We start from the raw sequence: 17,425 nt of genomic DNA, 5'->3' as shown, positions 1-17,425 counted from the left end.
TACCAAATTAAAAATAATACTTAACACAGAGTATTTTCCTGGCCCATTTTCTGTTGAATTAATTTAAATGTTCTATTCTTCTCTAACTGCAGTCCTCAGATAATATTTCTGCAGTCCTCATTCAGCCATTGGTGCATTTCAAGTTAAATCTGTAATGATGATGTCCTGACACAGGCCTGCACAGACATAAGTTTCATTGAGACTCTGGAACGTTCCAGAAAGAAACTCTGGAACTCTCAAATTGGTAAGAACGGTGTAGCTTGAGATTCATCTGCACCCAGGGTCTGTCGTGCCTACGGGACACTAACAGTGGGATTTTCCACACCCGCCCACTGCCACGATTTTCTTGTCCCACTACAAGTCAGTGAACTTCTGGCTGAGGCACTGCCTCACCCGCGGCGGGTTCTGCCCACAACGGGGCCAGAAAATCCCTGCCTAAACCTAAGGCTTTCCCTTTACTCGAGTAAATTGGCAGAACTCACTTGTGTTCCCAAGTATGTGAATGATGCTCCCACAAATCAAGCTTACTGACAAAGCTATGTTAGGAATTCTTTTAAATCGTTACCAGGTGAGCAGGTTTCTTTTCTTAACTTACCTTCATGAGTACAAACTTGCTCCTTTGACTGTTAACCATAGAAAATTAATCCTGAAAAGGCATGACTGAAACGTTTGGTCTGGCATGCGACTTAGGAAAAAGGGGAAGAAATCACTGGGCATGGGCAGTAAAACTAGGAATGGAACAAAGCAAAAACAAAAGTATTTTTTGGTGATTGGGAGAAGTGGTGTTTGAAAATGAAAAAAATGTTGCTTTCTTTCAGTGTTCCCACAGTCAGAAATTCCTTTGTGTAGTTAGTTGCTAATTGGAATTCAACAGACCTGACACCATGGATGTAAAATTCAACTTGCCGTCCATCACCATCTGAATTTGATTTATTGTGTTGGGTTATTTGGAGTGGCTGGGACATGTAGCTCATGTACACTCCCCTTCCTGAGGAACTCCACATTTTCACTTCCCCCACATAGATGATGTGCTGGCTTTTTCTCCTGAATACCTTGCTATACAGTTCCACTGGCGGTCATCCTTCAGTTGTAATCCAGCTTTCTACCTCATTGATCAGAAGGTTCAAAAGTTGAGCAAACTTCAACTTTACACACCCCTTTACATTCATTAAAAGATGAAAATTTTTGCCTGCACAATGGCATTGACCATTAGATCAATTGGAGACGGGGTGAAACAATCGCTCCACTCAGTTCCTGACATATACCATGCCATGCACAGGCTAGGCTGTCTCACTGCTGACGGAAGAATGAAACTTATTTTACACATCATGAAATGTGGACCTTATGTATCAATAAAGGGAAAAAAATCCATGACAAATGCACAAAAACAGATTTAGTCACTTAAATCCTGGATTTCTGTCATTCACAAGATAAAGAAGGCCATGCAGCCCCTTTGACTTGCTTACATATTGCCAGCCATCTTATTTCCCCAATACACCTACTGCTAAATTTGTCCAGTGATCTGAGTTCAACTACCCTTATGCACATGAAGTGATCAACTAGTGTAAGGAAATACTTCCTGACATTAGTCCTGAACCTTGCCATTCACACCCATGAACCTGGTACTCTGGCATATCCGTTTTAAATTTGATTTTCTCTATCCTGTTAAAACCTATAAGATACCTTTTGCTACCCCTTATTTTGAGCCCGAGTAGTGAAAGCTAACGCGTTATTCCTCCTAGCTGATTACTTTAACATTGGGGAATTCACTTCATTGTTCTTATCCACACTACCTCAAGGACTTGTGTACCAGTGAGTAAGGTTCCACTCAGTATTCCAGGGGCAGCCTAAACAGAGCATCGGAAAGCTTGAGAATCACTTCTGGGGATTTGAACTTCAATTATTGAGGAGAATATAACCCAGTGTCAAGCTTATTTTGCCTCCTGTTACCTTGCACTTGTTGGGCATACTGAGTTAATTCAGCAATGGCGTTTGGTACTAATTTGCTGTTATTTTGGTAGCTTAAAGTTTGCCTCTTAATCTTCTGTAGCTAATTAGTGTTCTGATGTAAGGATAAGCCATAAGAAGGGGAAGATCACAGATAGGATATCCCTGTTTGTGTTAATGGGCTCATTTCTGCTATGTTAACAGTTGTATTGTTTGAATTGGCTTCAGCACCCCAAAGTGGAGCAGGGCAAACTCATGATTTACCCTCTCTGTCTCACACAGGGGTCACTGGACAGGGAGAAGGAGCTTACTGTGCATATAGACTGGGAAAATCAGATGAGCAAAGGTAGCCTAGATGAGATATTCATGGATGTTTTTGGGATAGTTTTTTAGAACAGCACTGACACCAAACAGACCGGGCTATATTTGACCTGGTATTGAGCAACAAGATAGGATTAATTAATGAGCTCTGAGTGAAGGCACCCCAAGGTAGCAGTGATCATAATATGATTGAATTTTACATTCAGTTTGAGGGAGAGAAGAATGGGTCTGAGACTAGTATTCCCAGCCAGAATGGAGATGATCAGATAATTCCCCTTCAATCGTGCTATCATGCCAGTAGAGACCAATTACCTTAAAAGAAATAAATCCCCAAATGACCCCAAAGGAAGGAACCAATGGACAAGATTTCACATTTGAAAACCTCTACTGTAACAATCAAACCCAAAATCAACATAAATTAAGCATGCATTAAAACAGACAAATGATATTTCAATAGTAATAATGAATTTCTCTTTAAATAGTCAATGAAACAAAGATACTTCTCACAAATGTCTCGGCACCACTTCCAGCACACATGTGGCACCACATGCTGGTCTCAAAGTCCTTTAAACCCTGCCTCTAGTACATAGAGGGTTTCACTTTTCCCACTCGCTTTTTTTTTCCCTCGAGTCACTTTCACCAGCAGCTTTATTCCATCTGCGTTCCCTAGATACCGTTAACAACATCAAGGCGCACTTCAACAAACCCCCTGTCACATGGCATAGCTTTCCAAAGTTCCTTTTCAGCTGACCAACCAACAATATCTCGGTTCATGGTCTGGTGCCCTCTGGTATAAATATCTAGCTCGTTAGTGTGCCTGAGCTATTCTCATCGCTTTTAGGTTTCAGCCTCTTTTTGCCAGATTGTACATTGCCTCACCAAAAGCTCCTTTATGTCCACTTTCCGGCCAGATAGAAAAACTGATCTTTATCATAGAGAGCTCTGCTTGCTTCTCCTGAACATCATGTTCTACTGCAGCACAACAGGCTGAAATCCAATGTTCCGAATTAGTTGTTGTTTGCCTTTTTTGGTTACCTAGCTTTCATTTCAATATCAACCTCAAGGTACCAGGCCATTTCCCACAAAAGACCTCACAGCCAGGAGTTCTAATTACACATCCCTTTTCAGAGGCTAAGCTTCACTTTTGGCTCTAGGGACTGTCTCAAAAATTCAGGCTTTTTGAAAACTGCAGAATTCATCACACATGTCTGGAGACTGCACTGCTGTATGTGACTGGGCAAAGAATTTGTCTAAACTATCTCCATTCACTGCAGTTTTTCAAAGAAATCACCCTAGTTTTATTGGAAGACACTGTCGCAGTTTTATTCATGAGCCTTTTTTGCCATAGTCCTTGGAGACTTTTTTAAATAGACTCTGTGGACTTGTTTGCTGCAGCATGCTGTTTAAACAGTATCAGATTATTGAGTAAACTAGAATTTCCTGAGAGGCCTACCGTAAGTCCTGCCCTGCCTCTAATTCATTGACTGATCCAGTGCAACTCATTGGTTATCACAGCCTGTCACGGTGGGAAAAATGGCAGCTGTGCCCACTTAATCATAGGAGAGGTCACGCTTCAGTTTCCCTGCGACAGGAAAACCTCCTGTAATTAAGTTGAAGGCAGGAAGGAGGCCATGCAGGAAACTCACCCACTTGAGCGAGATTGTCAATTAGGCTCATTGTGAGCCAATTGACACCATTTATCCCTGAGCCCCACAGAAGTTAGTGGTGACCCAGGGATTAAATGGGAGTTCCATGGCTTTCCCAAGCCTCCCAAAGACCATCCAGCAAACACCAGCAGCCTAATAGGAGCAGAGCAGTCCCTCATGGTTAGGCATTCGGTGCTAATTGAGGGACTTGGCATCAGGAAGGGGGGGTGGTGGCTGAAAGCCACCAATTGGCCCTTGTCTCCGATCCTCCTGCGACCCCCTCCCTGCAATCCCCATCGCACCCTCACCCAAGTCCAGGGATCCAGTGACAATCCCTGGTGAAGCCCCTGGGGCACTACCTGCAGCATCCACCATTTTCACTAGTGCAGCCAGATTATCCAGCAGCTCTCAGCAGGTCAGATTTCTGCCTCAGGGTCCTAAATCCCGGGAAGGGCTGACACTGACCAATTAAGTTCTCCAACCATTGGGCAGAACCTGAGTTGGGAATAGGAAATTCTGCCCAGGCACTCTAGGAAAATTATAGGGTTGAATTTTACAGGAGACAGGGTGGTATTGCCCAGCCAGCCTCTCTCCCACCCCCCCAACAATTGTTACAAAAGTTGTTTTCAAACCCCACAGCAATAACACACTGCGGGTGGGCAAAACAAGCAGAGAATAGGACTTCAGCCCCTCGTTGGGAGGGTACTGCCTTCAGGAGCTGCCACCCAATCTGATTGGCTGACAGCTCCAGCGGCCCCAGCAGTGTCAGAACTCAGTAGTGGACTAAGGTAAGTCCCAGGATTTTAAAGTGAGAAGGGATCGGGCACCGTAGGTGTTGGGGGTGGGCGAGGTGGAATAGGGTGACGGGATTTGGAGACCAAGTGGGGAAGCATAATAGGAGGGTATCATCTCATATGGGTTGCCCTGAAACACACTGGGCACCCCATGAAGGACGTACTCCCACCCCCTTCCTTCCCACCTTTTAACCAGTTGGGTTTTTAAAAAATGGCCTACACACTCCTGCCCACGCCAACCATATTATGACATGGGCAACATAATATTCACATCAGTTGGCTTGTGAACGAACTCAATTGGCATTAATTGTTTTTAAATGGCAGGCCCACCTGCCATTTTATGAGAGCCAGGTTGGGCAGGAAGGTGGTGGGTTAGCCACTCGTACTTGATGTGCCCCCTTCCCCCCCGCCCCCAAAACACACCTAGCTGGGGGGGCACAAAATCCAATCCATAATCTCTTAAATAAAACATAAGTGCCTACAGTTATTTTTGAACCTGAGTGATTGAGATGTGCTCCTGTAATGATACTGTGTCAGCTGAATTTGCTAACTCAATCTTCACTTCATGTTGCAGTTTCATTCATATCTTTCAATCAAAATTGTAAAGAATTCTCTTTCTGCTTTGAGTGCACATTGGAGTAACTACAGGATCCCACAGAATGCACCTCAGTGGTCTTTGATAGACACACAGGAGCAGTTTCTCTTGGCGGAACCATTGGAATTCCACTGGGATTTGGTCCTTGGTGGAATATGCAAACCTGTTTAGGTGGTCTGTAGTTGGCAGCTGCAACCTGCAGGTTCAAGAGTCATCATAAAGAAATGGGTTGAGAGAAATGCACCATTTCATGCCTTTTGGTGTGAACGTTTTCTTACATCTACACTCATAATCTCAGTACGCTTCTTTAAAGTCTTTAGTCACTCATTACCTTCTGCACCACAAGCAAACAGCTAAATAACCAAGATTGACAAGCTTCCCTGAATGGAAGAACTATGGTGATTATTTCTAGGTGCTGATTTTTTTTCTCTCCCTTTTCATGGGTTGCTAGTTTCTTAACAGAGGAGAATGATTACAATGTAAGGTGGTAGAAGGCTGCAACCTGGGAACATGCAGATTCTGCACAGCCAGCAAAGGTTTTCTGTTAATTTTAAAACAAGGCAATAATTTAATCAATTATTTCTTTCTGTTTTCTTGTTTCACCAGGCCTACCTTGAGTGTGGCGACTCCTAGTGCAAAACAAGTCAATGGCATCACTAGCAAGCTAGTACATGGTCATTTTTCACACATTAACATGGATAATAAGTTTCAGGAGACTGTTGGACTTGGGCAGCTATGCCACATTGCTTCCTAATGTTACTGGAGGATGAATTATAATTAGATATGCTAAATATTATGACTAACTGTCTTAATTTCATCCCAGACATCACAGGGACAATTTTCCTGACATAACACACAGACCCCCCAGGTGCAAATATCAGAAAGTAGGATCAAGGTGTGTTATGCTAGTTTTCCACCCATTCTGCATTATCCCCGAGGTTTTTCTTCTGGGGGTGGAATGAAACAGGTTTAGAGCTGATCCGTCAGACGCTTTCAATGAGGCACAATGGATTGTTCCTGACTTCATTTTTAAGTGGGGCCTTTGGCTGCGTGTCCTAGTTCAGGATGCCTGAAAAACATGATGCCATGGCCTGCCCTGAGATCCCACAGCCAGAGGCCTCCTGGGTGGTTGGGATTGGGTTGGAGGGGTGGGATTAACCCACAGGCTGGAGGTCAGATTGTGTCTTTAAGTTTTAACCTGTCTGTAATGTTGAGGTTTACTCAGTACTTTCTGGCTGTCGGCTGAGGGATTGGAGTGAGGGCCAAGGAGGGGGTTTGTAGCAGGTGGACCTGCATTTTGGATATTGCTGAGCTATATTAATAGTATATGACAGGAATTCCCATATCTGTTGGACTTGCACAGGAAACAGTGCTAGCCACAAGGAAAACAGTGCTATAACTGCGGGAAATATATTGAATTCAGAAAATTCCAGAAATCTGCTCACCCCCCAGGATACCATTGATAAGCTGCTAGGATTGCACTAGTCAGTTTGAAAACCTATGGTCTACCTGAAAGTGCATTCAAGTGATTCCTTCCCAGAGAGAATATAGCAGCGTTCAGTGCTCAAATGAGTGGGTCGAACACCAGACAAAGTTGAACTTACCACTACGAGTGAGCCTTCTATCATGAGTGAATCCCAGAATGGTGCTAATATTGGCATTGGCAATGGAGTAGCATGTAAGTGAGTCAGCATGATTGGATAGTGGGGAACAGCTCGTCTGACATTACATAGAGTTTGAGTAAACTTCGAGGTGTCATAATGTACTGATGCCCTGACACATTTTTCCTCAGGTATTTTCATGTGAACAGCCAGAACAGGGCCAGGTAGAGATCAGGGAGGATGGATAAAAAACTGCCAAGGCTACTGTCATGTATTTGCCACCTCAAAAGTGGCATTGGCTGAGGATTGGGCGCAAGTTGCCTGCCTGCATCCTCAGCTTTCTGCTGATCTGTTCACTTAAACATCACATAGTGATAAGAAACTGGAGTCAATTGCTCTCAAGGTGCCATATTCCAGTGGAGGATTTAGTCACTCCATTACTGCATGTACACTTTATTGTTTCATTACACCTTGTAGTGTTCTCAGGAGGCCCTTACCTCATTACTCACACACGCACACATGTATCCTGTTAGTTCAAGCGGGGCAGGAAGATTACAATAGTATAATATCACAGCTGTATTTCATGTAACATTTCTGTTCAGTGGATCTCAGGAGTCCCAAGTGAAGCCAACATTTTTATTATTTATGCACAGATTGTGGATCATATTTTGCAATTATCGTGACAGTGAAACTGTCACGCATTCACCATCATTACCCTTCTGAAACTGACAGCAACTTCTAGAGTCTGACATGCAAGTCAAATGCAAAAATCTGGAAGTTTCTGTCAGTGATTCTAAACTTCCTTTTTTAGTGTAATACTGCTGTTGAAACCCCTATGACACCCTGTTAATGAGGTGTAACTTTTTAAAAATAGTATACAACGCCCTAATTACTGCTAAAGAATTTCTCTAGCCTTGGAAAACTAATTGTATGTACTTACACAATTCCAAGTTTTTAAAAGTTTGTTTATGACATTGCAGCTTCTAATGTACATGCCCTAATCATTTATCTCCTCTTTAAATTTTATGAAAAAGTGAAGGATAATCAGTGCATTTTACTTACTGATTTGCTGTCTTTGAGAATACTTCAATGTGATTAACTGCTTATCTTGCATGATGTCATCGCTGTTGCTGGATGCGTGAGATCCCCTTGTCTTGATCCCCTTGGATTCAAGCTAACAGTGGGCAAAGGGAGATCCACACTACAGAGATCACTAGGTTATTGTGGGTCGCTTTCCTTGAGGTCAGCAGCGAGCGCTGTGCGAAGTGTAAAATCTTGAGTTTTATGTTAAAACTTCAATAACATGGAGGCACAACTTGTTAACCCATTGCACCATGGACTACCGGACCTGATTTTAAATGGTGTTCACCACTTGGGTTCTGCCCATTTAGCCTCTCACCACCAAATCCCCACACCCCCCCCCCCCCTGCCCTCCCAAGCATTTCCCCTCTTTCCCCCACCCTGGTCTGTGTAGTGTTAAGCTCAGCTACCATGATGAGCATGAAACCAGCAAAAGTCATCAGTGTCTTTGAGCTGCATTTCACGTTGCTCCTAACAATTAGTCTCAGAAGGAGCTTGGCAGAGATTGAGGGAATGTTTGCAGGCCCCTCACTGTTCTCTCACACAGGAACCATTGTGCGGAACCAAGGAAATTAGGTTTCTTAACACTTCCCTCTCTCTCCTGTTCAGCTTTCTGTTCTTTATGTACAAAGCCTTCCTCCATTAGAATAGGCTTTGCTGCCGTTTCTATGGTGAAACAATTGCGTCTCCACTGAAAGAAGTGTGAGGTAGTAAAGTGCATGCACATTAAATACTATTTAGCTTCACTGGATGTGTACAGCCCTCAACACAAGTATCATCTTAAAATTGGTGGTGTTGTGATTAAGTGTAATTCAGTGCAATACATAATCACAAATCAGTGGTGACTCTGATTTGTCCGGATGAAGCAAAATATTTTTTGTTAATTAATTTCTTTTCTCTTCTAAATTTCTGTCGAGATTTTTTAGAGGGTTATTTTGGCCAAAGGGTGAAAACAGACATTAATTAGCGCTGCGCTAATGAGACACACCTGTTTGAAAGTCTGCTTTTGGCCCTGATAAACAGAATTTGCATTTGCTTGGACATGCGAAACCAGAAACCTGCAGCTTCACCACTCAAGTACTGATTATACACCTATTTTTGTGGAGTGGTGGATTCGAGCTTCATACTCTTCCAGGCGCGCACTCACTCACTCACACTCACGTTATTGTAAACAGCAGTAAGGACCACAACTGCATGCAAATTGCAGGAAAGAGCAAGTTAGAAAATTGAGGGAATAAATACATTTTGGACAGAAACAGGCAGAATTTTTCAGTCAGCATGCGAGCTCCCTGCTGAAGCCTAAACCTAACCAAGGAGGCAGCCTCCTGGCCGGCAGTCAGGGGTGGGGAGGAGACCAACACTCCATGGTTAAAGTGATCCCCCACCTGGCAACCAGCAGTGGCAATAACCATAGGGGACAGCTGCAGCCACAGGGCACCCTGTGAAGGTGTTTCTCCCTCTGCAGTGATGGTCTGGCATCTGTGGCCACCTTTTATTTTAGCATTTTGAAGATTCTTCAGGCAGTGGCTCCATCTTCAGGCACCATCTCTTTCATCTACCTACACCAGCAAGGCCCACCTCGGATGGTGGGGCTGCTGATCTTTTAGCTACCTATTGCCCTGCAGCCTTGGAATCCTGCTCACCGTCCTTAATTGGATGGCAAATATGCCATTTGGCTGTTAACTGGCCATCTTCTTGGTAAATTGTGTCAGGCGCTAATACAATGCAAGGTCAGAATGCAGAAATAATCCTGACATCAGGATGCTGTTCCAAAAATGAAAATTCAACCCAGTAGTTATCTTTATTTTGAAGTAGTGACTTGATAGAGTGACTTAAAAATTATTCATGCCATCAGTGTCCATTCCAATGTTAGCTATCTTGAGAGCAAAGCCTAATTCAGTAACGTCAACCACATTTTAAAGTTTCAGGTGAGTCATCTTTCTTTGGTTTTGCTGCACTCGGCTATACTCAACAAAAAGCTGCAAAACACTTTTTCAACAGGAACAAAGATATCTCGCCACTTCCTTTTCATTGGGACGTTGACTCCCTCATATTGTGCAGCTACTGTTTCTCTTGAAGTGTTCCACAGTAGCGTTCCTCTCTTGGCTGTTTACTCCAGATCACTTTGCAGTTGTGTTTGGGACTTTGTCACAATATTTTTCCTTTGTCACCTCTTCCCATTGAGCCTATTTACATTCCTTTCTCCATCAAATGGCAAAACAGTGAATCTTCTTTGCTTTATCTGACTCCCTCATCAACTATAAGCAGTAGCGAAAAGCAGAAAAAAAAACAAAAGCTGGAAATGCACAGCATTGGAAAACCCACACAGTAAGTCAGAAGTGTGAGAAAAACGCCAGCAGGATGTATGAGAAGAATGGGGACAGCTTCCCAAGTAAGAGTTGTGTACACAGATGCAGCTTAAAGTGTACAATGTAATAACCATTACAGAGACCTGGACATGGTTGAGAGCTAAATATTTCAGGCCAAATGATTTTTAGAAAGGTCAGGGAAATGGGAAAAGGAGGGTGAATTGCAATATTGATAAAAGACACAATAAAGCTCAATTTTGTCCTCACTCGACATATTTACGTTTACAGTTGATGTGTTGTAGAACAGGTAATCACATTTTTGATGTCTCATCTCAGAAACCTTTGAAGAGTAATAGTGTATAAATCAACAGGAGATGATGTCTTTCATGCTCCCTCGGGGGTGTGGTTTGAGAGCCTGTTCCTTTGCATCCCACTTGGGTTGGAATTCAAGTTGTATATTCTGCTGGCTTGCATTCTTTCCATTGTTTTCATGGGTTTATAGTTTATTAAAATCCAGCCAGAAAAAAGACATTAGAAATTGTACCAAAAAAAAAATCCTTGTGACAATGATAAAGATAAATTTGTACAGAACTGTGATACAAGGCATTGTAAACAATACATCCTGGGCTTTCAAAAACAATGATTTTCTCCTCCACTCTCAACAGCAACAACTAACTTAAATATGTACACGGAAAGCCTAATTCAAATATCAGTTCTTTTTCTCTTGTTCAGAGCTTGTGAATAGTAATTGTTCTAGCATGACCAGGTTAATGAACTGACTTCTTCTATTCCAGGGAGTTCATGAATCTAAGGGAGTGTCAGGAGATTATCTGCGATTGGAGTTGTTGATACAGAAGGTGGTGGCTCCATACCTGGGAACATACGGTTTGCACACAGGGGACGAACATGTTACACACTCAGCATGTTTTCTGGGTAAGAACATTCATAACCAGTTTTCCACTCAAATTACAAACTACAAATCATTTAAAGTGTCAAAAGGTTCTGTTGAATGTAATTGGAGGGCGTGAAGTTTGGAAAAGGAAACAAAACCATTCACTAGATAAAAGGTATTAATACGAACATACAAAATAGGAGCAGAAGTAAGCCATTCGGCCCCTGGAGCCTGCTCTGCCATTCAATAAGAACATGGCCTATCTGTTTGTGTTTCAAATTTCACATTCCCATCTACGTCCGATAATCTTTGATTCCCTTGCCTAACGAGAATCTATCAACCTCAGCCTTAAAAATATTCAATGACCTTGCCTCCATCACCTCAGAGAAAAAAATTCTCTTCATCTCTGTCCTAAAAGGGCGACCCCTAATTTTTAAACTGTGCCCCCTAGATCTGGACTCACCCACAAGGGGAAACATCCTTTCCACATCCACCTTGTCGAGTCCGTTCAGGATCTTATGTACTTCAATCAAATCACCCCTCACTCTTCTAAACCCCAGTGGAAACAAGCCCAGTCCGTCTAATATTTCGTCATAAGACAACCTGCTCATTCCAGGTATCAGTCTAGTAAACCTCCTCCAAACCACCTCTAACGCTTTTTCATCCTTCCTTAAATAAGGAGACAAAAACTGCACACAATATTTGTGATGTGGTTTCACCAATGCCCTAATAACTGAAGCATAACATCCTTACTTTTATGTTCAATTCCTTTCCTAATAAAGGATAGTATTCCATTAGCTGCCTAATTACTTGCTGTACTTGCATACTAACTTTTTATGACACATGCGCTAGCACACCTAGATCCCTCTGCACCTCGGAATTCTGCAGCTGTTCTCCATTTAAGTAATACTCTTTTTTTTACTCTTCCTGCCAAAGTGAACAACTTCACATTTTCCCACATTATATTCCATCTGCCAGATTTTTGCCCACTCACTCAACCTATCTATATCCACCTGCAATCTCCTTATGTCCTCTTCACAACGTACTTTCTTACCTATCTTTGTGTCATCTGCAAATTTAGCTACCATACCTTCATTCACCTCATCATTGATCATTGATATAAATTGTAAAAAGTTGAGGCCCCAGCACAGATCCCTGCAGGACTCTACTCATCACATCCTGCCAATCAGAAAGAAACCTATTTATGCATACTCTGTTTTCTGCCAGCCAGCCAATCTTCTATCCGTGGTAATATGTTATCCCCTACATCAAAAGTAGATTTTAAAAAAGGTGAAATAAAGGTATTATTTTTGAATAATCTGGACATGATAATGTTATTCACCTTTGGCTCTTGGAAGCCATTCTGTTTTATGTTATACTCACCTGTTAACATGCTAATGGTGTTGTATTCATTGTGAGAGGCAAGTTATAATAGATAACCATAATCTGGTCCTCTAACCTCTTCCAAAAATCAGAGCAAATGTAGAGGAGACCTAGTGAAAAGCAAGCTGGAGATGATACTTTTAATAAGAAACTTGCCATTTTATGTTAATAAAATTGAGTTGTTGAGTGAATATAACACAAGAACAAACTATTATTTCAATAGGCCTCACTGAAACCTGAAGTACTTCTGAGACCTGTTAGGTCTCACTCATTTGAACTGGCATTCATTCATTTTGGCTGTCAGAATTGATTTATTTCAGTAGGCACAACTGTGTATGTTTAAGTGAGTTTGCAGTCAGGTTTGCTAGTTATTTCTCCTCCTAGATCTCAGTCTTGGCAGCGGCCTTGTTTGCCATTACTGATTTTGTTGTTGTTGTTAAAATAACAATTATATATTTCTCTTTAACAGAGAAACGATTCTATCCACGCTGTTCGAAATCAAATGAAATTCTGACCAAGAATCCAGTGGTGCGCTCAAAGAGCTACAACAATCCAATGTTAACCCCAGTTGCAGAATATGAAAGCGAAGGAAGTCTGGTCAATGGCACAAGTATCAGAAGGCACTCTGTATCAGAAATGACAACTTGCATCGAGTCTGAAGGCTTTTTAAATCTCAGCCCCTGTGTCACTACCCCCACTATAGACCCAATGTCTGTCATGACTGCCACAGCAGCACGGAACCACTTGCCTGGAGAGCAAGAGCGAGCTAGCATACGAACAATAAGTGAACTTCTCCAGTGCAAGACTATGAGCGAACCCATCATCAGCCAACAGCAGGATCTTTTCCATGTTCAGGATCCCAGAGATGACCAAGACAATGCCTTTGAGTTGTCAAGTAGCCCCTCCTTGATACCTGCAGCATCATCCAGCCCTGAAAGCACAGGAGACAACATTTTGGAATCAGTCGGTACAGACTCAGAGGGGATTTTTCTTGATTTTGGCCATAGATGTTCAGAGACGCCAACATACAGCAGAGAAATGAGCAGACAAAGTGTGGTGTGACATTAAAAACAGCAAAACTAATAATGTAGTGCTGCAATAAAAGAAACCCCCAAAATCACAGCCAAGCTGTAACTGTTGCACTGCCAGTTATTAAACGCTGAAGTGTTTTTAAATTCATCAAATTGAAGGGAAGGAACATTTCTGATATATGATCCGAATTTGAAGTATGAACCTAGAATCCTAGAATGTATTGTTAAGACCAGCAACATTTAATGTCTGCAGCAAATTTACTTGCGCTTAAGATACACTTGTTATAATTTATATATTGAATGGCAGCACCACATCCAGCCTGATCCAACATAGAGGGGCAAACTCCTCATTTTCTCATTTCTTTCCCCTCGACACTCCATTAATCTTTGGCTTTGCAGGGCTGCTAAAGACTGCAGAAGTATTTCTGCAGTACACAGTCTCTGATAATATTGTTTTAGGTTACCATGAGTTATTGCTTTCTCTGGATCTGTGTTGTTGCTACATTTGCAGCTTATGGCAGCTTTACAGAGAAGCAGAGCAGTAGATCTTAAGTGACAGAAAGAGGTGAAAATATGAATGAAGTAATTTTTTAAAAAACAGGATTCAAAGAGTTAAATTTCCTACTTCTCAATAATAGCACCATTGAGTACTAAGAGCCAATGGTGTTGATTTTAAAAATAATATTCAGATGATGTTTCCCAATTTAGACATTTTGTGAACAATGTGCATTCACATGTCACGTTCCTTTACCCATTGCAAATCACAAAAGATGCCCTCATTTACCATGTATTTCACATAGTCTGCAATGATTCATGCTTTAGATCTTTGATTTGTGGATTTTTTTAATGCTCGTGATTTATGCGATAAATTTAAGTAGCCATCTATCTGGATAAACCTATTGCGTGAATTGTGACTATTAAGAAAAAACTGAGTGCTGAGCCGGTGATTAAAATCTACTGAACTGCCTGGGAAATCTTACACCAAGAGATATCTGAGCTGTTAGTGTTTGAAACTTTTAAATTGCTGGTTAGAAGCTGCTTGAGGGCAACATCATGATTTGCTTTACACCAGCTTCACGAATGGGACCTGTCGGACTGAGGAATTAACATAAAGGAAGTCCTGTACAAATTGAGTGTTCCAGACTTAACCAGCCATTCAGTAACAAGGGGGGTTGAAAGATGCTGATATGTGCTCTGATATTTCTCTTTACAGAAGAAATCAATAGAATCGGCTTCTCCTGTTTTGAAGTGCTAATCTCATTGCGGCTGTAGTTTGAAGATTCTGTTTCAGTGCTGAGGGATCCCACATGGATTACCCACGTGAAAAAACTCTTTGTAATTTGAATGTAACATAAGGGTGAGGAAAGAGAACAATTCCCCACACAGGTTTTGTTCACGGAATTTTGAGCAAGAATCTAGAAATGGGTCAGTCCAGTTTTACCCTGCTCAGCCATCCCCAAAGCAAAGGCCAATATATAAAGATAACCTGGATAATTTATTAATCCATAAGGCAATACAGAAAACCTGAACACAATCAAGCATTGATTCTGGTGCACCAACCAATAAGAGCAGTTACTAAAGCAATAATTAAGTCTGTCAATTCAGCAGTGGGGAGCAGTTGGGAAGGGATGTGGGTTGATTACCATGCCACACAGAGATAGCATTTTACCATCTCATCCTTTTCTTGGAGACTCTACATTCAAAATTTTCCGTAACTTGCTTTATCATTTTTTGCCTCTAAAGGTTATAAACAGGAACCCCTATTCATTTCTTAATCATTCTTTTTTATCCTGTTCACCTCCTACGCTGTACTCTCTGAAGGTGTTGACTGTTTTCTCAGTGCCAGGCAGCCTCTGATACATAATTCATTTCAGCCTACTTGACAATGGAGGCATTACCACCAACCCCATCGCTGTCTCACCAGGTATAGATGGCAATCAAGAACACAATCTAGAGGTGCTAATCCCAACTGGATACAATTACACCAATTAAAATCATTTAACTCAGCTGAGACTGCAAATCAAACCTGGAACTCTCCTGGCTCGTCTGACTGCACTGTTCACTGGTTAAACTTGCTGAGCCATCAGTAGAGTGGGTAATGGAGTCTTGATGCCATTGTTGACTGCACCGTGTAGGCGTACACTTAGATTTTGGCAACTATTTTTTTCTGTTGTCTGACACTATTTTATTCTACTACACTGAAGTTGCATGACCTACCACTCATCCTATTCAGTAGAAATCTGTTACAATAAATAAATGCAGTAGAGACCAGTTAACAGACACTGTTAATGAAAATAATAGTTTAAGGAACCTTTGTTTATTCCCATTGCATTCTACAAGATTTGTTCAATAGAACCATTGGATATAGGATATGTGTGTGTTTTCCTTAACGTGGGTGCGCTCCATTATGAGGCTTACATACTTGTATTTACAATTGTAAACTGTTCTGTAGATATAATACCACAAGATCCATGAATATTAATGAACAGTAAATCTTAATTTTCTTCATTTAAGAACAGTCTATTTGATCAATACACTCTTAGACAACTGACTTCATATGAGGCTGCTATTGAAATGTCCTACCTGTATTATATGTTATTTTATCATGCAGAAGTGCAAGTTTATTGTTTAGGCTGGAATGGTCTGAAGATTTATTTTTATTTAACAGAGCTTGCACTGATGCAAGTAAAGATATCCCCCTTTATTTGCTGGATGCATGTTAATTTTTCCCCCTTTCATGGTTCATGTTAGAGTGTAAATTTCCATGGGCACCCTCTACTCAAGCAAGTGGTCTTCAGAGAATGTTGATAGGCTATTTAGTTGTGGGGGGGCACGTACGCACACGCACACGCACTCTGTCCAACATTGATCATTGAAAAGTAATGAGGAACAGGAATTTTGGATGCTCTTTCCCCTCCTTCGGAACACTGAGATCAATTAATTGTATCACTACTACAGAAAGGGTGTTAATTAAACACGCACAAAAAATCTTACCAACCTTCCTCTATTGATGTTTGTTTTGTTGACTTCAATCTTTAATTTTCTTTGAACAGTAGATACTGACGGCATTGTCAGGGAAATGTGATTGGAGGAGGAGATGTGAACTACATCGGAATGAACTTCTCTTGTTGGAACTAAAATTCGTATCCCCCTCTATAAACTCATTACACTCCTGCTCCCTTCATTCTTCATGTCTTCTAAACTGTCACTAAAACTGGCAAAACAAAAGCAATTTACTTAAAACTAAAAAAGAAACAAGCATAGCAAAATCCACAACTGACATAAAAACAATTTTTAAAGTGAAGACTCCCAAGTGGCTTTATTTTGCTTATATTTTTATTTAATTGTCACTTTTGACTTTTCCTGAAGGGAATGACTCACCCAGAGGTATCATTTTACGCGTACCTGCAGCTCTCCACTATCTTGCCAGGTAGCTACTGTTCATTTGTGATCTTATGCAAATTTGGATAGCTGCACCACAGCCACTGAGGTTGGAATCCCCTATTGGTACCTGGCCAGTGATGCCCAGCCTGGGAATTTAGCCATCTTGAGCCTTTGCTAGATTGTCCATGCTTCTCTCCCAGTATGCAATTCTGCCAAATTCACTTATCTACTCTGAGCCTGTCTTTTGTTCCTTTTTTGGGTGCATTACTACTTATTTTTGCCATTGCTTTTTTATCATTTCATAAGTCCTGCCCTCCACCCTATCACAGACCTTCTTTCTTCTTTGACTTCTCCCCCACCCTTTTCCCTGGCACTTTATTGGTTTAAAAAGTTATTTCTTTTCTATCCGTTCACAGAATGTGGGTGTCATTGGCTAGGCCAA

The 17,425-nt window shown here is 41.5% G+C and overlaps 1 protein-coding gene across 4 annotated transcripts in view; it reads left to right on the top strand.

Moving 5' to 3' along the window:
* The window catches only part of prr5b (proline rich 5b (renal)), a 105,578-nt gene extending 89,473 nt beyond the window's left edge, over positions 1-16,105 (top strand). For all 4 annotated transcript variants that reach the window (XM_041215836.1, XM_041215835.1, XM_041215837.1 and 1 more), the window contains 2 exons: positions 11,088-11,226; positions 13,038-16,105. In XM_041215836.1, coding sequence (XP_041071770.1) covers positions 11,088-11,226; positions 13,038-13,630 — 732 coding nt within the window. In that variant the 3' untranslated portion in view covers positions 13,631-16,105. The remainder of the gene's footprint in view (positions 1-11,087; positions 11,227-13,037) is intronic.
* The last annotated feature ends 1,320 nt before the right edge of the window (positions 16,106-17,425 follow it).

This window comes from Carcharodon carcharias, chromosome 21 (assembly GCF_017639515.1).
Source record: "Carcharodon carcharias isolate sCarCar2 chromosome 21, sCarCar2.pri, whole genome shotgun sequence".
Classification (NCBI taxonomy): domain Eukaryota; kingdom Metazoa; phylum Chordata; class Chondrichthyes; order Lamniformes; family Lamnidae; genus Carcharodon; species Carcharodon carcharias.
This window is presented reverse-complemented; position numbering and strand designations above follow the sequence as displayed.